This window comes from Pseudorca crassidens, chromosome 11 (assembly GCF_039906515.1).
Source record: "Pseudorca crassidens isolate mPseCra1 chromosome 11, mPseCra1.hap1, whole genome shotgun sequence".
Taxonomy (NCBI): Eukaryota; Metazoa; Chordata; class Mammalia; order Artiodactyla; family Delphinidae; genus Pseudorca; species Pseudorca crassidens.
This window is the reverse complement of record NC_090306.1, coordinates 96,798,256-96,823,718: the sequence shown is the minus strand read 5'-3', so window position 1 is coordinate 96,823,718 and position 25,463 is coordinate 96,798,256. Positions and strand designations below refer to the sequence as shown.

At 56.2% G+C, this 25,463-nt stretch overlaps 1 protein-coding gene across 1 annotated transcript; it reads left to right on the top strand.

Moving 5' to 3' along the window:
- Nucleotides 1-2,763: 2,763 nt before the first annotated feature.
- NPTXR (neuronal pentraxin receptor) lies at nt 2,764-24,680 on the top strand. The gene is made up of 5 exons (XM_067698121.1): nt 2,764-3,431; nt 16,093-16,318; nt 17,149-17,396; nt 19,944-20,123; nt 20,409-24,680. The coding sequence occupies exons 1-5, from the start codon at nt 2,850-2,852 to the stop codon at nt 20,637-20,639; spliced, it is 1,467 nt and encodes a 488-aa protein (XP_067554222.1). The 5' UTR covers nt 2,764-2,849; the 3' UTR covers nt 20,640-24,680.
- The last annotated feature ends 783 nt before the right edge of the window (nt 24,681-25,463 follow it).

Here is a 25,463-nt window from a genome sequence, read left to right as displayed (position 1 = left end):
GATAGGAGACATTCTGGTGTTTGGGGGGAATTATGCACAGTTTGGTCCTGCACCAGCCAGTGAGGGTAGGAGATGAGGCTGGAAGGGTGAGCCATGTCCAGATTACCAACCGTCTCATAAACCAAGAGAAGCTAACGTAATAAGGCCCAACGTGTATTAAGGGTTTCCACGTACTCTTATTCCCCCATTTTATAGATTGCAGAAACTGAGGCACAGAGAGGGTGTCAGGAACTATCAAAGACCTGAGACTTTACCCTCTTTGGAAACTAGGTCATGCAACCGGTAACAGCTAGAGGCAGGGTTTGAACTAGGCCTTCTGGCTCCAGAATCCATGCCCTTGACCACTAGGTACTACTGCCTCTTAAGGAATTTGGACTTAATTCCACAGAGGGATGGGGATAGGGAGCCACTAATAGGTTTGTAAGCAGGAGCGTGACGTGTTCATATCATAGATCTAAAAAGTCATTCTCGGGACTTCCCTGGTGGTCCAGTGAGTAAGACTCGTGCTCCCAATCCAGGGGGCCCGGGTTCGATCCCTGGTCGGGGAACTAGATCCTGCACGTATGCCACAACTAAAGATCCCACATGCCGCAACTAAAGATCCTGCATGCGGCAACTAAGACCCAGCGCAGCCAAAAAAAAAAAAAAAATTCAACTCCAGCCTCTGGACCCACTTATCCAACTGCTGTCCATCTCTCATGGAGCAGCTCACGTAAAGGTGGCACCATTTGGTACCCAAGCCACAGAGGCTTTGCTGCTCTTGGCAGCAGCCCCCTGCCCCCTGTCCCGGCCTCCTCTGTCCTTCCAGGATGTAATGTGTGTGCTTCTGTCTTCACAGAACACACGTAGATGCACCAGGAGTCCCGATGCCTCACGCACCTGAAGGACCTCACCGCCCCCCCTACTGCCTGCCTTCACCTTCAGAGATCCCGGCACACCTCTCCACCGGGGAGGCGCTTCCTCCGAGCTGTGCTGCTTGGCGGGTTTCCAGGTCACTGCTCCAATGAGTATTCACTCGCATGCACGCACATACGGCTCTGGGGGTTCACCGTGTACAGAGCTGTCATTTGATTTGCTCCTACTTTACAACTCAGGTAACCTTTGACTCCCAGAGATCGGGTAAGCAGGGCAGGCATTATCCTGAGGCTGGGGGTGGGGTGGGGTGTGTGGAACATGTGCCCAGGGACCACTGGGCACGATCCCCACAGCCAAACAGGGTCTCCCAGGGCTGTTGCCTCCTGAGGAATGTTCTGGTCTCTCCCCGCCACTCTGCAGAGACCACACGGCAGCCATGGTGGTCCAGAGCCGCAGAGTGAGCCTTCCCTTCAAGTCAAGAATGCAGGCTTGGAAGGTTGACAGGCCTGGGTGTGGACTCGGCCAGTGCTCGCGCACGAGCCATAGCCCCTCTTCTCTATCCCAGCCTTCCGAACACCCTTCCAGCTCTGGGAACCCATGCTGGTCAGGAGATGCCTTGTGGAAAATTGGAGATGGAGCTGGACTGTGAAGGATGGTAGAATTTTTTTTAACATTTTTAATTTTTAATTTGCAACAAAATATATATAGACTTTTTTGACAGGAGAAAGTAGAAGCCTCCTGCATCACCCCCGCACCAGAGCCCTCTCCCACGCCTGCTTGTTCCTGCCAGTGCCTGATCCACATGCCCACCAGGGTCTTGCCATGCTAATGTAGTCTGCAGTGGGGAGAGAGGTCTTCTCTGGGACCCTCGATGTTCTGTGCTCCCAAAGATTCAGAGGAGGGAACTTGTGCTGCTCTCTGAAATCACAGGAAGATTTTTCTTTTCTTTCTTTTTTTTGCGGTACGCGGGCCTCTCACTGTTGGGGCCTCTCCCGTTGCGGAGCACAGGCTCCGGACGCACAGGCTCAGCGGCCATGGCTCACGGGCCCAGCCGCTCCGCGGCATGCGGGACCCTCCCGGACCGGGGCACGAACCCGTGTCCCCTGCATCGGCAGGCGGACTCTCAACCACTGCGCCACCAGGGAAGCCCCTTTCTTTTTTTTGAAGGGGAGTGACCTCTGCTCCTTCAGGGAGTTGGGGGTGGGAAATGACAGGCAGGTGGCCATAGTATAACGAGAGGTCGGATCAAAATCTCCAGTCCCCTGCCCCCAGCACTGGCCTCTTCCCTTGTTCTCCCCACGCCCACCCCAGCTCCATTCCATGGTCTGGGTCCAGTCAGATGCTCCTGAGCTCAAATGCTGCTCCAGCGCAAAGCAGCCGCGTGATCTTGGACAGCGACCTGACCCCTGTGGGCCTCAGTTTCCTCATTTGTACCGTGAGTGTGTCCACGGTGAGGCTTAATTGTAAGCAAGCTCCTGGCTCCCTCAGCACAGAGCCCGACGCGGAGAAGAGCTCCCCGCAAGGTAGCGGGCGGCATCATGGGTTCCGGGAGGGGGCCAGAGCACAGGTGGGGTGGGGTGGGGGTCGCCCGGGAGTCCCGCCGCCCGGCCACCGGGTCGCCGCCCTCTGCGTGGTGACGGCAGCGGATAAGGCTCTCGCCGCATCCCGGGCAGCGCCCTCACTCGGCGCCCGGCACGGAACTGGTGCGGGGCTGGGCCGGCCCGGAGGAGCCGGAGGGGCGGGGCCGCCGCGCCAGCTCCCCTCCCCGCCGCCCGTCGCCTTCTCCTCCTCGCGCTTCCCGGGCTCAGAGCGGCGGCAGCAGCGGCCGCGGCAACAGCTTTGGCTCCGGCTCCTCCCGCTCCCGCTCCGGCCCCGCTCGGCCCCACTTGCCCGGGCCCCGCGCCCCGACCCCGCCGCCGCGCCTGCCGGGGGCCTCGGGTGCCCCCGCCGCCCGCCTCACGCTGAAGTTCCTGGCCGTGCTGCTGGCCGCGGGCATGCTGGCGTTCCTCGGTGCCGTCATCTGCATCATCGCCAGCGTGCCCCTGGCGGCCAGCCCGGCGCGGGCGCTGCCCGGTGGCGCCGACAACGCCTCGGCCGCCTCGGGCGCCGCCGCGTCCCAGGGTCCGCAGCGCAGCCTTAGCGCGCTGCACGGCGCGGGCGGCTCGGCCGGGCCCCCAGCGCTGCCCGGGGCTCCGGCGGCCAGCGCGCACCCGCTGCCGCCCGTGCCCCTCTTCAGCCGCTTCCTGTGCACGCCTCTGGCGGCTGCCTGCCCGTCGGGGGCCGAGCAGGGGGACGCGGCGCCGAGCGAGCGCGAGGAGCTGCTGCTGCTGCAGAGCACGGCCGAGCAGCTACGCCAGACGGCGCTGCAGCAGGAAGCGCGCATCCGCGCCGACCAGGACACCATCCGCGAGCTCACCGGCAAGCTGGGCCGCTGCGAGAGCGGCCTGCCGCGCGGCCTCCAGGACGCCGGTCCCCGGCGCGACACCATGGCCGACGGGCCCTGGGACTCGCCCGCGCTCATCCTCGAGCTGGAGGACGCCGTGCGCGCCCTCCGGGACCGCATCGACCGCATCGAGGTGAGCGCCGCGCCACGCGCCGTCGGGACCTGGCCGGGGAGTGGGAGGGGCCGCTCGAGGGAGTCGAGAGCGTCCCGGGGTCCCGCCGCCACCGCCGGCTGAGGGACCCTGGGGAGCCCCCGCGAGTCTCGGAGCCTCGGGTTTCCGTCTGTGCAAAGGGGATGGTTGGTCTTGCCTCCCAGGGGGAGAAGGGAGGAGTCCGGTAGCGCACACAGGCCGGAGACTGACACTGTGACTAAGGCACAGGAGGCACACGGGAAAGGCTCGCTCCACATCCTTTCTCCTCTGTAAGCCTCAGTTTCCGAGTTTGTAAAATGGGTATAACGGTGTCCACCTGTAGTGTGGATTGATGAAAATGTAGGTACGTGAAAATGCTACGCACGAACTAGGACCTCGTTAAATGTCCGTTTTATTTCCTTCTTTCAGACACCCCCAAAGCTGCACCAGCCACACACTCAGTCCCTATGGTCAGAAGATAGGAACGCTGTCCAAGGGTCTCAGGGTCCTCCTCTCCTGCGGAAGAGCAGGGAACAGTGTCTCATAAGCCAAATGTGGGTGCCCCTCACCGCCTCCACCGCTAAGCCCCCCACCTGGGCTCGGACCACGGGCTTGATAGCAGGAGCTCAGATGGTGGTAGCCCAGACAAAATGCCTGGAAGCCGGCAGCTGTAGGGTGGGGGCTGAGTGAAAAATAGGGTCCCACCTGGGTCTCTCCCCCTACACTCACCTTTTTCAGATGTTCCTGGCCCAGGCTCAGGATCAGACAGAAGGGGTCCAACAGGGGGAATCCGCTCTTGGCTGTCCTGTGATCCTGGGCCAGCCATTTCTCCTTTGAAGCTGCCAGACCCCTACCTCCCTGTGAGAACTTATTTGGGGCCACCTGGAGGGGAAGCTGGACACACTAGGTAGGACAGACATCTGGAGACACTGACCACCCCCAGCCATCCACGACTTCAGACTGCAGGGAAGGGGGTTAGCAACAAAACTGGATCCGTGGAAGGAGGGGGGAGAAAGAGGCCACAGCACCAGCTGCCCCCTTTATTACCTCCTTCGAAACTGAGCGCAGCTGTCAAAGGGAGGAGAATGGCTGGAAGGAAGGAAAGACAGGGACTTCTCCCTCTCCATGGCTTTCTCAGTTACATCCCTGGCCGAGCAGCACAGGAGATGCTGCTGGTATGGAAGGTTGGCCGTGCCCATGGCCCAGTGGCCCTCCAGAAAGTCCATGTTGGTGTCAGCACCCACCCTGCAGGGTGTCAGAGCACAGCCAGGCAGCTATCACAGCCAACCCCAAACCTGGGGCTCAGAGACCTCCTAAGGTGAGTGACAGAGACAGGAGGAAAGCCCAGAGTCTTACCTGCTGGCAACATCCCTTTTCCCACTCCAGCTCTGGGGATTTCTAGGATAAGAGCTGAGAGCCCGAAAATAATCAGGGAAACACGGAAAGTCAACAGTGAAGGGAAGTCTCAGTTTTCCTCACCTGTAAAATGGGGACAGTATTAGCACCTACCTCATTGGAGTGTTAGGAGGATTAAGTGAGTTAATCTTTTTGGATTGCTATTTTTAACATTAAGCTCTAATATTACCAATTTTTTAAATAGCCAAAATTTAAAATGGGAACAAATCCTCCTTTTAGAAATAGATTTTATTAATGTAAAAAAAAAAAAAGATCTGGTCTTCAATAAACTTCCCCTTGCCTGCCCTAGTCCCTGCCCCCACACCCAGATGGCGCCCGTGGTTCCTCCCACGTCTGGGGCTGGCAGGGCTGGGCTTGCCCTGGACCTGCACCTGTGCATTTGGCAGGGTGGGCTCCCTTCCGGTTAGCCCGCTGAGGTTGGGGGTATCCTGGTGGCTGGGGTTTGGCACCAGGTCAGCCTCCTAGGTGGGGGAGTCCTGCTTCCCTATACGCACTCCTGCTTTCTGAGTGCAGTGGACGTGGAGGGGCTGCCTGTCCTTCTGAGCCTGGCAGCCCCCAGAGCCAGTCTCTTTGGGGTGTTTGGCAGGGGTCAGGGTCTGGATCCCGAGAGACTCGGGGTCAGACTACTGGTCTCAGCTGGACCCCATGCACCTTTTAGCCACTGACTAGTTTTTCCCTTGCCTTCTCATCCAAAAGCCTCAGAAGGATGCCCCCAGGTTTTCAGGGTGTACTTTCTCACCACTAGTCTCTCTCCCACTTTGGTACACTGAAAGTGCTCGTGGTGACGTCACCACAGTTGATAGATTGAATGGGAATGTTTCAGTCCTTATCTTGCTGGACCCCTCTCCAACATCTGACCCCATTGATCATCCCCGCCTACGAATCTCCATGCGTTTGGCTTCTAGGTACCTGTCACCTGCCCCTCCACCCTCTCTGCTTCTCTGTCCCCTCTTGGGTCCTCCTCCTGTAACATGTGTGCCCCTCCTGGCCTTCTTCTCACTTTCCCTGGGTGAACTCAGCCACACGCTGAGGCTTTCCAACACCATTCCACCGTGATGCCCCAAGCCAACTTCGTCTCCAGCCCAGGTTTCTCTCCAAGCTTCAGACCAATAGATCCAGCTGCTTCCTGAGCACCTCCCTCTGGATGTCCCACCAACCCCCTACCTTCATCATGTCCCAACCTGGACTCAGGTGCGCTCTGAGAAGCCCTGCTTGGCTCCTCCCCTCCCCCCACTTCAGTCGGCCTCGGCCTCATCTCTCCGCAGCTCCTTGCAGCAGCCTCCATGCTGGTCTCCCACCTGCCCAGACACACCCCTCCATCCCTCCTCCTCCAGGCAGCCCCAGGGATCTTCCTTAAGCCCACCCCGTGGGGCTCCCCTGTGGTGCACACTCAGCCTGCCCCCAGGCTGCCATTTTGTATCTGGCCCATCTCCCAGTTTCTTCTTCTTCTGCCTAGATTACCCCCAACATATCCATACTCATCATTTAAGTCTGCTCTGAGTACACCTCCTCCTAGAGGCCTTCCCTGCTCACCCTCTGTCTCCTTCCTACCCCCACCCCTGCACATCTCAGCACACCCCTGCTCACCTCTCTGCATCCCTCCCTTCCCCACCCCACTGGGCTGACTACCAAAGGGGAGGAAAGGTCCCCCTCGCCCACCCTCTCTCCACAGGCCTCAAGTTGGAGTCACATTTGAGGGCTTAGGAGAAATTGTTTGTCTTCTATGTTTTTATCTTTGTTGTTATTTTTGTTGTTAATTGAAAAAATGTCAGAAGATTTCAGGGGGAATTATATTTAATTCCACCATTTTATTCGTTTTTGCAGCCCCCCTTTTGGTCCTTTATCCAAGTGTAGACATTGTTCCTGAGTTGCCGGGTTGCTGGTAATTACCATTTTAATGATGCCCATAATATCCTCACATCCATCTCAGGCTCCACCATCCATCAATCCTTTGACCGTCTCCTGTTGCTGGAGATGTAGGTTGTTTCCGATTATTTTTGCTTCTAGATGCTCATTGCAGGATCGATTTCATGCAGATAGTTGTTTGTTTTTTTCTTTTTAAGTCTGTTGAAGTATTTGTTTAGGCTGAATTCCCAGGAGTGGTATTACTGGGTCAGATGCTATTGACTTTTATGGCTGTGGCCAAAAACCACTTTTCAAAAGGACCATTTATGGGGCAGCCAGCCATGTATGCATGTTACAGTGTTCTGTTTTTGCACTAATTTATGTGTAAAATGAAATTTCAAGATAGATTTAAGCAGCAATTTTTGGACATAAGTCACATTCTTAATCCTGCCTGGCAAGCTAGTTGCCTCCCCTCATCTTGGGGTGGAAGCCATGAAAAGGAACACCCTGATGATGGTCGCAGAGGCTCCTGGACTTAATAACAATTATAGCTCATGCTTCCTGAGCACTTACCATGTGTCAGGTGCTGTTCGCTATCTCATTTAATCCTGATAAAATCTCCATGAGGAAGGTACTATTCTATCCCCCTTTCACAGATGAAGAAACCAAGGTTCAGAGAGGTTAAGAAACCGGCCCAAGTTCACACAGCATTGGAACCTGGATCTGACCCTGTTAGTGTTTGGCTCCAGAGCTCTTGTTTTTCATCATTAGCTCTAGATCCATCTGGAGGGGTCAGACCTCACCTATCTTCAGGAGAGTGAGAAACACAGGTGAGGGAAGTGCCTCTTGTTGGAGAGTGCCCTGGACCACTTCTGCCTCAGAGCGTATAGAACGAGAGTGATGAGGGCCAGTCCTCAAAGGCTTGTCGTGCTGGCTGGCAAGATAATCAGGAGGCTGAAAACAATAAATAATGACAACAAGTGACGTTTATTAGGCACTTACTATGTACATGTTAGCTTATTCAGTCTTCAGACCTATGAAGCAGGCTGTATGCATTCCCATCTTTCAGATGAAGAAATGGAGGCTCGTAGAGTCTGGAGGAACCAGAGCCAGACAAGTCACCTCCCGCCCTCCCCACCCGCGGCTTCCGTTTCCCCTTCATAAAATGGTCAGTGGGCAGATGCTCCCTAAGCACCTTGCAGCTCTACATATTCACTGAAATAGGAAGGCTGGGTGGCGTAAAGTTGAGTTCTTCTTGCTTGTGACCTTAGGCTAATCACTTTCTCTCTCGGGGCCTCATGTTTTTAATCTGTAAAATGGTTAGGAGGGGCTGGGTTTGGTCTGGGCCCTTTGGGCTCTAAATTCTGAGTTCTTGGGCCGATGTTTCCTGATTAGGAATTGTAGTGGGGAGTATGCAGATTCCATGTTTATGTGGCCCCCGACTCCCCAGCCACACACTCTCAGACCGCCAGTTCCTCAGCGGAGTCTGCAGATAAAGCGGCTTATAGAATCTTTTGGTGCCTTTTTAAAAGTCTGTTGGTTGCTTTTGCTTTCCTCTTACGTTCCTGCCCACCCTGGAACCTTCTGCTCTGCAGGGGCTGGTTCCCTTGACCCTGCCTCTTTGGCCACAAAAGGGGCCAGCAGAGTGCAGTGAGAGAGCTTCTGCCCATAGGCCTTTTGTTGGAGGACGTGGAACCTAGTGCCCTCTAGGCCACCTGCAGACCCCGACGGCCCCTCTCCCTGTGGCTGGCCTCCCCCCGTCTCTAGGTGGGGCATCCATACTGAGAAGCCCTTAACCCCTCCTCCTGCCAGTGTGGAACCTGCATTCTAGCAAGAAACCTTGGTTTTAAAAAACCCAGCTCTGCCACCTGCTCATCGTGACCTCAGAAAATTCCTTCTTCTCTCTGCTCCTGTTTCCCCATCTGTCAGATGGAAGCGTGGGCAGGACACCCAGAGAACCCCTCTTTCTCTGTCATCCTGTGCCCTGGAGGCCTCTCATCGCTGGCAGGCCCTCGCCTGGGAAAGGAGACCCTTCCTGCCATTCCAAGCCTGGCACGAGCTGCTTGGGCGGAAGACAGGGACTTACCTGTGGGCCTTTTTTTTTTTTTTTTTTTAAGGTATATCTTACATTCAATATATGTAAGAGCTCACATATCTTACTTTAAAAAGACACAAATCTTAAGTGTACAGCTCAGTGAAAATTTATGTATGGCTGCATCCATGAAAGCACCACCCACATAAGAGTCAGGACATTTCTGGCACCCCAGAAGGCTCCTTTGTGACCCCAAAGTCAATACTTCCCCAGAGGTACCACTGTTCCAGTTTCGGTCACTGTAGGTCAGTTTTCTCTGTGTTTGAACGTCACTCAGATCGACTCAGAGAAGCTGCACCCCTTTGTGTCTGGTGTTCTCTTTCAACATTGTCTGACCTTCAGTCGTGGTGTGTGTGTCTGTGGTTCGTTATTTTTCAGTGCTGTGTAGTGTTTCAGTGTGTGGAGATACCCTATTCCTCTGTGGATGGACATTTGGGTTGTTTCTGGTTTGGGGTTATTACGGATAAAGCTGCCGTGAATGTACTTGTGATATCTCTAGTTGGCTAAAAGTCCTCATTTCTCCTGGATGTATCCCCAGGAGTGGGATGCTTGGGTCCCAGGAGAGGCATATATTTAGCATTGGGAGTTTCTGCCAAACGCTTTTCCAAAGTGGCAGTGAGTGTTTGCACACCCACCTGCTGTGAAGCTTGTCAACCTTGCTACGGTCATTTTAAAGACACTCCCCGTCCTGGTGGGTGTGTAGTGAACTCATTGTGGTTTTAATTTGTATGTCTCTGATGACTCATGATGTTGAGCACCTTTTCACATGTTTTTTGGCCATTTTGTGAAGACCTTGCCTGTGGGAGGTGGACCGAGATCAGTGGCTGGTGTCCCCCCCCCCCCCCCCCGAGTGACAATGCCGTTGGATTTCCCAAGACAGTTGGGCACGTGATCCCTCCTGAACTCGGGACAGAGATCGAGGCAGCCAACCCGAAGCGGAAGCTCTTAGGTGCCCCCCACACCCCTCGTTTGACTCCAGGGGAAGCTGAGGCTCAGAGAGGCTGAGTGACTTGCCCAAGGCCACACAGCACGGCAGAACTGAGCCAAGATGACAGCCAGGATTTTCTATGAAAATGGGCTGAGGGTGGGGTCCTCAGCCTCTGCTGCAGATTCTTGGCCAGGGCCCAGAAGGTGTGTGGGCAGGCAGGGCCTGAGAGAGAATTTTGTGGCAGCTTGACAGGGAGTACTTGAAGGGAGAAGAGAAGGGGCCTGGGGTTGGGATGCCTAGTCACTTGCTCTGGGGCCTCAGAGCCCAGGAGGGTGTATGGGCACACCCTCTGTGAGCCATCTCCCCTTCCTCCGGCCTCCTCCCCTCCCACACACCGACTGGCCTGACCTGGCACCCTTGGTGCACAGAGGTCCATTTGTCTTCTTTCCATTCCAGCTGCAAATTGGCAGTGGGGACCAGAACAAAGATCAGTCCGGCCTCTGCCACCTGCTCTCCTGCCCCTTCCCTGCCAGGGTTAGATGGAGACAGAGCAGCCCACTGGGCCGGCTCCTGGGGAGGAAGGCGGGAGCAGGACAGCCCCTCTGAGAGGCCTTCTCCGACTCACCATGCCCCCGCCGCCCCACAGAGAGCTTCTTGCCGGTGCTGTCGCTGTCACAGCTCCCAGACAGCCTCCCCCCAGCTGAGAGCGCTGCTGTGGCCGGCGCTGGCCTCATTTGCCTAGGGAACCACAGCACCTTGCAGTTGGTAAGAGGCATCAGGGCTGAGCGTGCCCTCTGTGCCAGCCTGTTCTAAGGGCCTTACAACTTAGTCCCATGAGAACCATGGGACCGTTACTCTCCCCATTTCACAGATGAGGAAACCGAGGCTCAGAGGGGTAAGAACCTTGGTTAAGAACCGAGGCTCGGAGAGGTTAAGAACCTTGAAATCTGGGATTTCAATCCTTAGCAGTCTGGCTCCAGGGCCCACATCCACACAGTTACTACTCACCACGCTCTCCTGTTCTCTCAATAATAGCAGGAAATAATAATGGTTTTGACTCTCTATCAGCCATTTTTATATGCCAGGCTTTACATATTTTTTCATTTTGTATATCCTAAGATGTAGATACTGTAATTATCCCCATTTTACAGTTGAGGAAACCGAGGGTCAAAGGAGTTGAGCAGCTTGCCCAGGGCCACAGATCCAGTAAGTGGGGAGCCTAGGAATGACACGGGCCTGTCTGACCTGAGAGTCATGCTGGTACCCATGGCATCGTGTTGCCACAGCACATGTTGACAGATGGATGCGTGAATGAGTGAATTAATGAGTGAGTGAGGACTCACAGTTCCTCCAGAGACACCCTCTTTCCCTTTCCCTTTGGCGCATCTTAGCTGAGCCGTCAGGGAAGCTGCCATCTGGAGGGTGAGGAGGCATTGGCCAGAGGAGGTGGGATGGGGGTGGGAAGAGTGTTCTTGGCAGAAGGAACAGCATGTGTGGAGGCCCTAGGGTGAGAGGGAGCTGGGGACTTTCAGTCGGAATGAAGTGTAGCTTCTGGGGGTGCATCAGGGCTGAGATTAGAGGGGCGGGGTATTTACTGGTGGGAGAAGGGAGCTCTTGCAGGATTTCAAGCAACCTGCTTGGATTTGCAGTTAGGTGCCTGCCTCTGGCTCCTGTGTGGAGAAGGGCCAGCGTCGGAGCCTCACGATGGTGGCCTGGGCTGGGGTGGGGGACGCAGGAGCCGAGTGAGGCTATGGTTAAGATTCAGGGTTAGATTCCACCCTGAGACTCTGCTTTTGGATTTTCCCCCGTTTTTTTTTTTTTTTTTTTTTTTAAGCCCACTACATTTTATTTTATTTATTTATTTACTTATTTATTTACTTTTTTGTGGTATACGGGCCTCTCACTGTTGTGGCCTCTCCCGTTGCAGAGCACAGGCTCCGGACACGCAGGCTCAGCGGCCATGGCTCACGGGCCCAGCCACTCCGCGGCATGTGGGATCCTCCCAGACCAGGGCACGAACCCATATCCCCTGCATCGGCAGGCGGACTCCCAATCACTGCGCCACCAGGGAAGCCCTTCCCCCGTTTTTTAAAAGAAATTTATTGTGAAGTACCTCAGAGATATACAAAGGTATAGAGACTACCATCCAGGTCCCCACCCAGGCTCAAGACCCAGACGAGTTGCAAACAGCTGATGCCCCTCAGCGTCTCCCTCAGGTGCCAGAGGGTCACCACTGTCCCGAATTTGTATTTATCTCTCCGTGCATTCCTTCATGCTTTTGTATATACGTGATCTAGTTTGGAATTTTTGCAACTTTGTGCGAATGGCATCTAACTGTTCTTCTGTAACTTGCTTTTTTTCTCAATATAATGATTCAAAAAAAGATTTATGGGTGGAGGGGAGGCTCCTTCACGAGGTGTTTCAGTAGGTATTAAACATACATGTGTAAGTAGTAATAACCATAATAATAACTGACGCATAGCACGTCACGTGCCAACTCTAAGGGCGTTATATCTATTAACTTATTTAATTCTCACTACAATGCTATGAGATAATATTATTTTTGTACCTTTTTTTGCTGATGGGGAAACCGAGGCATGCCAGCTTTACATAACAAGGTCACTGGGCTGGTGGAGCCTGGGTGTGAGCCCGGGCCGACTCACACAGGACTTGGGGGCTGAGCAGATGTGGGAGATAGGAGGCCTGACCCACACCGCTGCCGCCGGGCCTGCTCTCTTGCCACCCTGCCCTGCTGCCCCTGGAGCTGGGCCTTGTGCTGTCTGGGCGGGGGTGAGCTGTGCAGAGGGTGGGACCTTGACCCCAAAATCCAGCACCTTCCCTCTGCTCCCTCAAGGAAAGGAGTTGTCCCCACTGGGGACAAGGTGGTAGGGTCTTCCCCACGACCTCTAGCCTCAGAGCCACCCTGCGTAGGCAGGTCCCTCGCATCCAGGCCCCTCTGTGAAGCTGCCCCGAGGCACGGTCTGACACCACCTGCCATATCCTCCCAGCCTTCTCACGGCACTAAAACCTCTTCTGCTGGCCCTTGAGGCAGGCAGTGCAGCCGACACCGTGCCCATTCGGCAGACCAACGAACTGTCAGGGTAGGCGTGAAGAATGGAACAGGTTCTGGAATCAGAAGGGGCTGGACTGGGGTCCTGGGTCTGCGACTTCGCAGCGGTGTGACCTCAGGCAGATGACTTCACCTCTCTGAGCCTCTGCTCTCTCGTCTGTAAAGTGGGCCTCCTTACTTCCCCAGGTTGGCGAGAGGGGTTGTGGAATGTTTGCACAGTGCTTCTGGAGTGCAGGGCCTGGCACGCGGTGCGTGGCAAGGAGGACAGCTGCCTCTGTTGGCCTCTTGTTACTGAGCGCTAATGAGCCCGGCACATTACCTGAGCTGGACCCGAATGCTGGGCTCTGGCTCCAGACCCCACCCTGGACTCCCAGCACGACAGGAGTGTGTTCTGAGCCCCCATCAGGACCCTCGTGGGGTGATGGCATCATCGTCTCCCTATCGTCTTGTGCTGGGGGCCCACTTGGCATCAGGCCGAGCCCACGCGGCACAGCCCGCGCCCGCAGCAGATGGGAAAGTGGGGGGAGTCATGTTCTTCTGATTCAGACGTTGGGGTGGGGAGGGGGCCACACAGGATCCAGTGAGCCCACCTCCTCCCTGGCCTTCCTGCAGAGCTGGCGGCTCTGACAAAAGAACAGCTTGTGTGCCCACCTCCCTCGGCCTGCGCAGTGTCTCCTCGCAACAGCATTTGTGTAAATAGCACTTGACGTCCTGTTCCTTCCTGGCAGGTCTTTCTCGCTCCAAGGGAGGAAGACGCTTTGCTAGAGAGAGAAGGCTTTGGCTCCAGAAGGGTCAGCTTTGCCCAGCCCCATCACTGTAGAAAATTCAAAAGGACTTCTGCCTCGGTTTCCCCATCTGTGAAATGGGGACACTAAGAGTACCATCCAAAACAAGTGGCTGTGAGGATTCACGAGGAAATACATGGAACGTGCCGAGGGCGGGCCTGGTACACTGTTCTTCAGAGGTGTGCCCCTCATGCCCAGCTAGGCCCAGTGGAAGGAGGGAAAGTGAGGCTGGAATGGTGCTGGGGCCGAGGAGACCCAGCCCCGGCCCTCCCAGTGCTGATGTGGAAGGCAATCCATGAGCTAATTGCCTCAGCCCAAGGTTTCCCGAAAGTCCAGCTGCCTCAGATGCAGTGGGTGGCTGGCCCTATCGCTCCATAAGCTGTCTGTGGTCAAGGGAAGATTCTGGAGGTAGCGAGCTCCCCATCAGCTGATGTATACAAGCCTCACAGTGTGCATTCTGCTTTTACAGTCCACGAGGACCTGTTACTTCCACTGTTCCATCCTTACATCTGTCCTGTGGATGGACAGAGTGGGGCCCGTTGTCCCTGTTTTACAGAAGGGGAGACTGAGGCTTTGCGTTTAGTCAGCACCAGAGTCAGGATTCATACAAGGAGCCCCCCGGATAGTGGAAAGTGAAGATTAGTGTAACATGGGTGGGGCCGGGTGTACCGAGCAGCTTATCCATCCGTGCCCCGCCCCCCTCACCTGGCCTCCCCACCTGGTGGGCCAGAGCAGGCGTCTTAATGGGTGGGTGGCTGTGTCCTCTCTCATGGGACTCTGTGAGGGATAAAGTGGCCCATGCCGGGCCAGGCTTGGGCTCCCCTGATCACAGCCCCGCGAGCCAAACCCTCCAAGTCCCCACTTTATAGAGAAGGACAAATGACACCAGAGAGGTTAGCCCACCTGCCGCCGCTGTTGGGGTGGAATGGAGGAACCAAGTGTCAGTCCCTCCAACTCCTCAGCGCAAGGTCACGTCACTGTCTGTGGTGGCCGCTCCCTTCTCTCAGGCGCTGAGTGTGGCAGTGCCACTCTGCCTGCACTGCCCTCCCCACCCCCAGCACTTTGAAGCAGGGGGCACATTTATCCCCTCATCACATGGAGCTCAGAGAGGCTAAGGGAACTGCCCAATGTCACACAGCAAATGACCAACAAGGCCAGGATTGGGCCAGTGAAGCTGGGAGGGGTCTTCTGCACTTGCCCTGAGCTGTGGGGCCATCCCTGCAGGCACGTGGCACTCAGGGAATGCTAGGCTGTGCTCTTGGTTTTCTGTTCGGCCCTCGGCTGTCTCTTCAGCACCTGGTGCAGTGCCGAGCCCGTAATAGGTGCTCACTGAATATTTGCTCGGTGAAGGAGTCATGAGAATTCAGTGAGCTCAGGTCTGGGGCTAAGCCTGTGGTCAGGGCCCAGGGCAGGTGGAGTGGGAACCGCCAGGGCCCCTGGGCAGTGAGGAAGCATTGGGCTGTCAGTAGGGAGCGTGGAGGAGGAGAAAAGGGAGATAGGGGACAGGGATGGTCTAATTTGGCTCCTAGAAGCTCACTGAATTATTAATTTCCTACCCACGTTCCTGTGATGTGTCTGCCAGAGGCTGCCCCCCCCACCGGAGTCAAGACTCGTGGCCTCACCTGCATTCCTCCACCCCAGAAGGGGCTTCCTCCAGCAGGGGAGGGGAAAGGAGAGGTGCCCTGGCTTCTGCCCCAGTTCTTCCCGCTGGGGTCTTAAGACAGGAAAAAGGGGGACTCTAAACACTTTGTCCTCATCCTGGGCAGGACGAGGGTGTCAGAGACCACCCTGGAACACGCTGCCCTAGACAGTAAGTGCAGTAAACGGGCTCTGTTCATGGGCATTTACCGCATGTAATCATCCCCACAACCCTTCTGAATAGGTACCGTTGTCCCGTGTTGCATGAGAGGAACCAGGGGTTCAGAGAGATGGAGGCATTTGCCCCAGGCCACACAGCAGGTTGGTTCTCAAGCTGGATTTTAACCCTGGGCTGTATGCCTCCAGAGTCTGTGATCTTAACCACATGCTAACCTGAAGCGGCCGCAGCGCTGGAGCAGTATTCCAGAAGCCCCTGATTTGTGTCCCCCCGGGTCTGCCCAGTAGAGAAGCTTGACATGTGACTAAGTGAAGACAAAGACATTCCACCCCTTCAGGGCCCATTGGGATATAGCCTGCCCACGATGATGGACTCAGTAGTGGCTCTCAACCCCAACTGCACGTTCGACCCCCCAGGGGACTATTACAGCTCTCTACTGCCAGCTCCCCACCCCACCATATGCTGAGCCGTCCTGAGGGCAGAGGCCAGCCTGCTTTCAGCTCCCCGTCACGCATCAGCACTGGAAGCAGCCTGCTAGACACCAGTACACGTTTGTTGCCTGGAGCTGGTATTGCCATCCCATTTTACATATGGGGAAGCTGAGGCTCACCTGGGGTCACTCAGCAGGGGTGGTGGGCATCTCTGGGCCCTTTGTCTCTTTCCTTCCTCCCTCCAAGTGACCTCGTGGTCCCTTTCTGTGCCCCGTGAGCAGCAGGAGCTTCCAGCCCGGGTGAACTTCTCAGCGGCCCCAGCCCCTGCGCCCGTGGTGCCCACCGCCCTGCACTCCGAGATGGACGAGCTGGAGGGGCAGCTGCTGGCCAAGGTGCTGGCGCTGGAGAAGGAGCGCGTGGCCCTCGGTCACAGCAGCCAGCAGCAGCGGCAGGAGGTGGCGAAGGAGCTGGACGCCCTGCAGGACCGTGTAGCAGAACTGGAGCGCGGTGGGTCCTGAGCCCCACAGAGGGCGTGGCAGGCGAGGCCTTGGTCCTCAGATGGGTCCTCAGGGTGGCAGATTCACTCAGAAAGCATTTTCATGCTCTCCAGAGGCTAAAGCTAGATGGGATGGTGGGGAAGAGGCTGTGAAACACAAGAAAGAGAGAATAATTGGGAGAGGGCGTTATCATTATTGTTAACAGGTAGCATTTTCTGGCCCTTATTGTATTCTGGGAGTGGGCTAAGTACTTGATTCATCAGCTGGTTTAATCTTCACAGACCATACAGGGGTGGTAGTGTTATTATCCCCATTTCACAGCTGAGGAATATAAGGCTCAGAGAGGTCAAGTGACTTGCCCAAGGTCACACAGCCAGTAAGTAGCGGATCTAGACTTTAAACCAGGTCTGACTCCAAAGTCCATGCATTTAACCACCACCACAATAGCACCTTCAATGTCAGAATTTTGTCATTTGTTTAACACCTGGGGCTGGCACCGCCGGGGGGGTCAGAAAAACATGACATATTGGACAGTGTACAGGTGTGAGCATCAGGGGACCTGGCTCCTCATTCCACGGCTGTCACTGGCTTGCTCTGTCACCTTGGAAGCTCACCTCCTCTCCCCAGGCCTCATTTTCCTCATCTGAAAGATGTGGATTTAGGACTCATGAGCTCTCAGGGACCTTTCGTCTTTTAAACTTTGTGAGGAGCACCCTTAAGAGGCTTATAGATGAGTTGGGGCTGCCAGGGGACTAGTAACCCTCATTCTGGAGTATGCCCTGCCCACCCCCCATCAGTGTCCACTGACCCCCCCCGTGTCCACCTTGCTCACCCCCTCAGGGTCCTCAGCCTACAGTCCCCCAGACGCCTTCAGACTCAGCATCCCCATCCGCAACAACTACATGTACGCCCGCGTGCGGAAGGCGCTGCCCGAGCTCTACGCCTTCAGCGTCTGCATGTGGTTGCGGTCCAGGTCGGGCGGCACTGGCCAGGGCACCCCCTTCTCCTACTCGGTGCCTGGGCAGGCCAACGAGATTGTGCTGCTGGAGGCGGGCCATGACCCCATGGAGCTGCTGATCAATGACAAGGTGAGCGGGGGGGGGGGGGGGGCCCTTTCAGGAGCACCTGTACTGTGCTGGGCCCCAAACAGCTGGGCCCTTTCAGTTCTCCTGCTCAGCAGAATCAGCACACATGAAATGCCTCGTGTGTGCCAGGCTGGGTTTGGGGATTTCAAGACAAGCCAGACCTGGGGCTGCGAAGAGGAGCTCATGTCCAAGAGAGGCTGTCAGCGGTGGTGCGCCACTTACAGAGGGGCATGTGAGGCTCACAGAGGTTCAGAGGCTTCCCCAGCGATGCAGCTATGGGAGCAGGGCTGCAAGTGCCTGCCCCCAGGGCCCTGCTCATTCTTCTGGACAAAGGACCTCTCTGGGGAGGGAGGGAGGAAGGGCGGGAGGGAGTGCTAGTGGATTCCTCGCCCCCCTCCCCCCTGCAACCAGCCCCATGCGCCTCCCCTACGTGGTGAGTAGGATACTGCCATGGTCAGGCTCTGGGCTGCATGCTGGATGTGAGGCCTCGTTCTGCCACTTACCCACTTCGTGACCTTAGACTAGTCACTTACCCTCTCCATGCCTCACTTTCCTCATCTGTAAAGCAAGAATAACACTCTCTACCTCATAGGGCTGTGGTGAGAAATAAACGGCTTAAATACATGTAAAGGGCTTTGAGCAGAGCCTAGCATTTAACAAACTTCGATAAATGTGCCCTGTGCTAGTAAATACTTTACCCATATTATCACCCTTGACCCAACTGCACCAGGAGGTAGACACCCTATTATCCCCATTTTGCAGATGGAAAAGCTGAGGCTCAGTGAGGGCAAATAGTGCACCCTGGCCACATAGCCGGTGAAGGGGTGATGATGTGAATTGGGGTCTTGGGCTCCAGAAACCACCTCTTAATCCCTCCACTGTTCTGCCCTTGGGTCACCCATCTGCCCCATGCCCAGGACTCCCACCCCCTCACCCCTCCCCCAGCCTGGCTTCAGGGCAGGATAAGGTAGGGGGACTGGGGGGAGTGATGTGGCAGGAGCATGGCGATCAAGGGGGAAGGAAGGAGAGCATCTTATCACCCCATTCCCCCAAAATATCTTCCCCGGCCTGCCACATTGCTTTGGGTCTTGCAGGCATGGTGGTCTTTTGAGACTCCCTGAAAATGCAGGCAACATATATTGCACCCACTTGTGACCAGGCCACGGCCACAGAGAGCTGCTAGGAGTGGCTGACACCCAGCAGAACCCTGCTTAGCAGGAGGTGCCTTTCATGGGTGTCCTGAAGGAGGCAGAGGGAGATGGGCCCAGGGGACAGTGAACTTCCCTTGTAGCCCAGTAGGTCCTAAGACCACCAGGGTAGCTGGATGACATCTAGATCCTGCCTCCTGGTTCCCTTCATGCACCCCCTGGCTGCCATTTTTGCCTCTGCCCACGGTTAGCACTCAGTTCTAGTGAAAGGAATTCAGCACCCTGGACAGGGCCCAGTTCCCTGAACTTCTGGGGCCTTTTGAGCACCAACCTCACAAGCTACTCACAGTACTCATTTTATTCCAGCCTCTAAGCCTTTGCCTCTGCTGTGCCCCCCGCCACTTGCTTTGCCTTGCAGCAGAGTTGCCAGAGTCCATTGTACTTCCAGATGTGTTTAGCTTTCACATCTTCTGTTCCCACACCCCTCTCTCCCTCTGGGCCTTCACAGCCTCTGTACCTCCCAGATGGCCCCTGTTACTCTGTCTTGTAATATCATCCCTGAAGTGCTTCCCTCCTGTGCAGACTCAGCTTTTTTTATGACCAGGACCAAATCCATACCCCCAGTGTCCAGAACAAGGCCTGGCACCAAGTAGGCCTCAGAGAACGCTGCAATAAATTGTGATCTCAGAGAACTTGGGAGATGAAAGAGCCCTTTGGGAGCCCCAAATCCAGAGGCAGCAAGTACCTTTCATATCACAGGCCAACTCTATCAACCATCAGTGGCTTCTGAGAGCACTGTGATGAGGAAGGTTCCTAGGGTGAGTCTAGGCTCATGATTGATTAGCCATGTCTGCCTTGGGTGGAGGAGGAGGCAGAGGTGGCTGCATATTTGCTATCCTTTTCCCAAACCCCTGACTTTACGGATGAGGAGACTAAAGCCCAGGGAGGAAAGGGCAGCCTCCCCAGGATCCCACAGGGGGTTGGTTGGCAGTGCCCGGCCTCGGAGTCTAAGGCTTGTTCTACCGCCCCCAGTACTTCTTGAGCCCAGCTGTGTGCCAGGCACTGTGTGTGGTATTCAGGGGAAGGTGGGCTTGTGAGATTCAGCTCCCACCCTGCATGACCTTGCAGGCCTGTTAGAGAGTGAATAAACCACCTAGAAACAGCTGAAAACCAGCACTGAGTAGTCCCTTGTGATCTGAGTGAAGCTGCCTGATTGTACTGATATATTGTGGGGAAAGGAGAAAGAGTGGTCGGAAAGACACTGAGCTGGGAGCAAGGGGAGGGTCAAGCCTTGGGTCAGTCCCTGGAAGGAGGGACACCGGTCTCCCCATTCCCCATCCCACTGCTCCAGCCTCGGGCCTTGTGGCACCTCTGACCTGGGGCTGCGGGAACCTCTTTTCAGGTGGCCCAGCTGCCCCTGAGCCTGAAGGACAATGGCTGGCATCACATCTGCCTCTCCTGGACCACAAGGGACGGGCTGTGGTCTGCCTACCAGGATGGAGAGCTGCAGGGCTCCGGTGAGAACCTAGCCGCCTGGCACCCCGTCAAGCCTCACGGGATCCTTATCCTGGGCCAGGAGCAGGTAAGGCTCAGGGTGGGATGCAGCTAGATACCCCACCCACTTAGGGCCCCTGAAAGCACAGCAGTGAGCTCTCAGTCTGGCCCAGCCACTCTGCAGATGGGTAGACTGGGTGAGACCCAGGGAGAGCAGAGACTCACTCAGCGGACTAGAACCTTGGGGCGGGGCTAGAACCTGGAGGGGGTGGGACTTCAGCCGGGACAGGGGGTTGACTTTCTGAGTGCCTGCCTGTCTCTGCTGCTCCCTCACTCCATGTCTCTCTTCTTTCTCTCTGCTCTTTTGGTCCAGGATACCCTAGGTGGCCGGTTTGATGCCACCCAGGCCTTTGTGGGTGACATTGCCCAGTTTAACCTCTGGGACCACATCCTGACACCTGCCCAGGTCCTGGGCATTGCCAACTGTACGGGGCCGCTGCTGGGCAACGTCATCCCCTGGGAAGACAAGCTGGTGGAGGCCTTTGGGGGTGCAACGAAGGCCGCCTTTGATGTCTGCAAGGGACGGGCCAGGGCCAAGGCATGAGGGGCCGCCTCGTCCAGGGCCCCTCCCTTGCCTGCCAATTCGGGAGCCTTCCGGGGCGGGGTCACATTGCTTCCTCAGCCTACCCACATACTGGCCTCCTCTCTTGCCCCACTCCTGGCCACGCCTCCCGTTTCCGCCGCCTCCACCCACACCTCCAGAACGCCCTGCCCTTGATGGCTTTCCCCTAATCCCACTCGGATGAGAGCAAGCAGCTCAAATCAACAGGTCAAGCCTGGGGGGAGTCCAGGGCCTGGCAGTGGGTGCGTAGCAGTGCCCACGGCTCTTCCCCCTCACGGCTGCTGGCATTAGAGTGGAGCCGTCTCTCACCTCCCACTGCACCCTGTCTGTCAAGCACAACTGATTCCACTGATCTCACAGCTCCTCCCATGAGGTCGTGTATGGGGGACGGGCCCCCTGTCTCAGCGGCAGGACTGGTTATCTGCCCTCTTGTCCTCCATGCAACAGGCCTGTCCCCTTCCCTTCAGGGCCATAACAGGCTGGAGAGCTGTCCCCCAGCTGAGAGGGAATGACAGAACCATGGGCAACTCAGATTCAGCCCTCCTTTATCTTTCTACCAGCTGCCGGTCAAGGGCAGTGGGATCCTGATGGAGCCTCTCCCCCCACCCCACCCCTACCCACACCCCTCTCTTCCTCCTCTTTTCTTGTTTCTTCGTGTGCAGTGGTTTGAATGTGGGTTCCATGCCTGGCCCAGCCCCACCTCAATTTCCAGGACACCCCCTTCCCAGCTCCAGCCTGGAGGGTTAGGGACCAAGACTCCGGGAGGCCAAAGGGCCATAGTCACCCCTTGCGCCCATCCACAGCTGTGCCCACTGGCACGGTCACCTCTCCCCTTCTGCAGCCAGGACAGGGCCTGGGCCACTTCAGCCTGGGCTGGGGACAGCATGGGACAGAGGCACATGCCCCAGGGGACCCACAATACCTACCCGCTCTGCATGGCCCTGCAGCCTTTGGGGGATGGAAAGACGGAGCTGAGAGGGTAGGAAGAAGCGTGGCGTAGTGTGCAGAGTGCTGCATAGGGAGGAGGAGCCCTTGGTTCCTGGTCAGCCCTGCCGCTGACCTGCTGTGTGGTCTTCTGTAAGTCCCTGCCCTCTCCGGGCTGACCTTCCTCATTTATGAACTAAGGCCCTTGCTTCCGTCGTTTCTGAGAGCTCTCCAGATCAAAAGTGAGACGGTCTGTGATTTCAGGTGGATAGGGTGGGACAAGCCTGAGAACCTGCCTAAGGACTGAGGGGCACAGCAGGGGCAGGTCCTGGGACTGGGCGGCCGATGGGATCTGGCTAGGCTGGGTCAGGGTCAGAAGCTGGCTCCAGAGAGTCAGGGGCAAGGGCAAGGGTCAAAGCAGACCAACCTCACACACAGATTGTAAAGATCAGCTCTTCTGGTTTCCCCCAGCCTGGCACCCTTGCCTATCTGAGTGTCTCAAAGGGCTGGTGGCTTCCTGGTTCCTACCCCTTAAGTCCCCACCAGCTCCCCCAAGAGAGTAGGAGAATATCAGAGCTGAGAAAAGCCACCCAGTCTGACCTCTTGCTTGTACAGATGGAGAAGAGCTCAGAGAGGGCAAGTGACTTGCACAGGATCACACAGCACGATGGAGCAGAGCCAGGACTAGAACCCAGTGCTCTTTCCCCCACACCCTATTTCCTGCCCATGAGAGTCTTTTGAGTCCAGCCTATACCTGAGAGAATGGATATTTGAGAGGTCAGAATGCTTTCCAGCATGCCCACTGGCCCACCTTCCTTTATGAAACATACAAACATCTTGGCATTCCCACCCCCCACCCCCAGAAGGTAGGGGAGGAGAGGTGTGATCCCCGGGCACTCTGGCAGGAATGGAGACCTGAGAACACAGGTGTCCCTCCCCTTGCCAGTCACCTACCAGGTGTCTGGGCAGCTGTTGGCTACCTGAGTCAGATGGGCACTGGTGGCTTTTTGCCCCCCTTTTGGGTCCCTGTCTCCACTCCCCACGTCCACTTAGCCTGAGGCACTAGGCAAGAACTGCAGACTGTGGGTCCCAGGGCCATGGAGGCTTTTCCAAAACTTGTCGCTTCCAGCCTCCAGATCCTCGTTTCCATTTCAAGAGCACAGAGAGACCTTTCAGCCCCTCCAGCCCAACTCCGCCTAGAAGGAGTGATGGTGCACTTCAGCCAGAACCTGCCGAGGTCTGGGTTGTCCCGGTAACAGCCAATGACATCAGCCTCAGTGCGGGGTCAAGCGTCTCATAAGGACATACACTGTTGCTGGGGTGACGGCGGAATTCGGAACTTAGATTTCGGGGACACTGGGTTTTACTGGGTTTCTGTTATCGTTTTCAAGGGAACAGCTCTTGGGGAGGCCTTGGGGCAAAGAAAGGGTCTTGAGAAGGAGGTGAAAGAACTTGTTTGATCCCTTGAGCCCACCCCGAGGCATCATCCCAAGTCCTTTATGCTTTCTCATGGTGATCATGAGACACGTGACCTGTGCTGAGTCACCCTGGTCATCCCTCCAGAGGGAACAGGAACAAACTGGAGACACTTGTAGGCTCTGAGTCTGGGCCATTGGTGAGTGGCCTGGATGCCCGTTTCCATTCCGGAAAGATGAACGCCCCGAAGTCCCCACCTCTCCTTCATCTACTATTCATCCTTCTTACCTTTGCCGAATGCCTGCTGTTTGGACTCCAGATTTGACCTTCAGCTGCTCCCAGGCACAGCCAGAAAGACGGGGAAGAGAAATGGTGCTCGGTTGCATCCTCCAGCTACTCCTGGCTGAGAACGAGGCTGGAGCCGTGTCTGTTAGGCCCTTTGTAAGTGTCAGGCGTCATGCTGAGCACCTCACGGGATCAACTCATTTATTCTCACAACAGTTCTAAGCTAGGACTGTTCTTAGCCCCCTCACACAAGTAGAGAAACTGGGACCCAGTGAGGTTAAGTAACCTGCCCATGTCAATCAGCCAGCAAGTGACGGAGTCCAGACTTCAAACCAAGGCAGGTGACATCCAGGACCCACCCCTCAGCCTGAGGGGACGGGCGCTACCGCCGTCTGTGCAGCGGGATTTGGTCATCCGTTGCTCCTGACCCCATTCACCCCACCGAGAGGAACAGAGATGCAGGATGGGCTGACCCCAGGGCCAGGGTCCCCTTGGGTGAGGCCGTGGGAGGGTTCTCAGCCCCTTCAGGGAACATGTCCCTGTGCAGGGTGCCCTCCTCTCACCAGCTGGAGTTTCCAGGAGAGCTGAAAGGGGAGAGGAAGATGGGCGTCTCCTGAGAATCCCAGGCTGCGAAGGGGAGAAAGTTGATATTTCTCAAACCCCTGCTTTGGGCCCAGCCCTGTGCCAGGTGCTTCACAGCTCTTATCTGCCAGTTTTCCCACCTTGTGGCACATGGTGCCCCTAATCAACATCCCAAGGGGGCAGATCACCTTGCCACCATTGTGTGTGACCTAGGACCACAGATTTGGGCAAGAAGGGCTCTAAAGCCCTTGTTTTACAGATGAGGATGCCAGGGCCCAGGGAAGATGAACAGCATTTGCGGACACCCAGCCGGGACACTGGGAGACCTGAACCCAACCTTCTGACTCTGCATTCAGTGCTCTCCATGATGCAGTGGCCCCAGTCCCCGTCCCCGCCCCCCCGCCGAAATGGGTCCCTCCTTTTCTACATTTCCCAGCACCCTTGCTCTGAGCAAACTGGGGAAGGGACACCTCTCCCAGAGATGGACACTCTCTTCACCCTCTTTGTCGCAGCTGCCTACCACTCTAAACCCCTCCACCCAGCACCACCCCCGACCCCGCTGGGTGGGGAAGGGGCTCACGTGGGCCCAGGCTGAGCAGTGAGAGAGCATGTCGAGCTGTCAGACACTGTGAAATTAGTGCATCCTACTGGCGACCTGCCTCCCCCTCTCCTCCTCCTGCCTGATTTTGTACATAAGGTGACATGAGATGCAACATGCGTGCGTGCGTGTGCGTATGTGTGTGTGTATGATATGTCAAGGTTTTGTTACTTTTTTGTTTCTGTAAATTTGAATGTTCAAAATAAACATGATGTTTACTCTGAGGCTCTTCTTGCAAGGGTGGGGCTACCCTGGGGGTGCCGGAAGGGAATGAAGCGGCTGCTACTTGGGGCGGGGCAGTAGGCAAAGCCAGAACAGATGCCACCTTGGGGCCCCAAAGCCTCACCCAAACCCACCTGTGCCCCCCACCCAGGCTCTGCCAGGTCCCAGGTGTAGACACACCACTTTTCCCAGGATTTATGCAGGAAGGATGTAAAGAACACAGGTCCCACATGGAAAGTGCCCTAGTTCTGATAACTGGGCTTTGGCCTCATTCCTAACGCCTCATCCCCACCTCGTGCCCCAGTTATGGGAACCAGGTCCCTGACTTGTTCCCTGAGACCCAATCTGCCTGAGTTACTTGCCTGGACCCCAGAGTGTTGCCTCCCTTGGGGTCCTGGGGAGATGGGGTAGGGGAAAGGGAGGGCCCTGTTGTATTTCAACCCGTCCCCTCCCCACAGTCTACCTGGACTCCTCTGACTCGTGTGGCCTCTAGACTGACTCTCGGCCACAGGGTCTACTACCCTCATCCACCCCTCCAGGCACCCACCCCATCCCTGAGAGGTCTTGATCTGGTCCCCAGCCCTCCCTGTGCCCACCATCTTAGGGGCACAGCCTCCACACTCCTGCTCCAGCAATATTGTCACTGCTCTTAGCTGGAACTTAGGTGGTCCCTGCGAAATGCCAGGGGACCAGTTGGGTAACGGGGGGGGGGCGGGTCACACCAGCAGAACAGCTTTCTCAGACTTTTCCAAAGTTTCCCAAACTTCCAACAAGAGGAA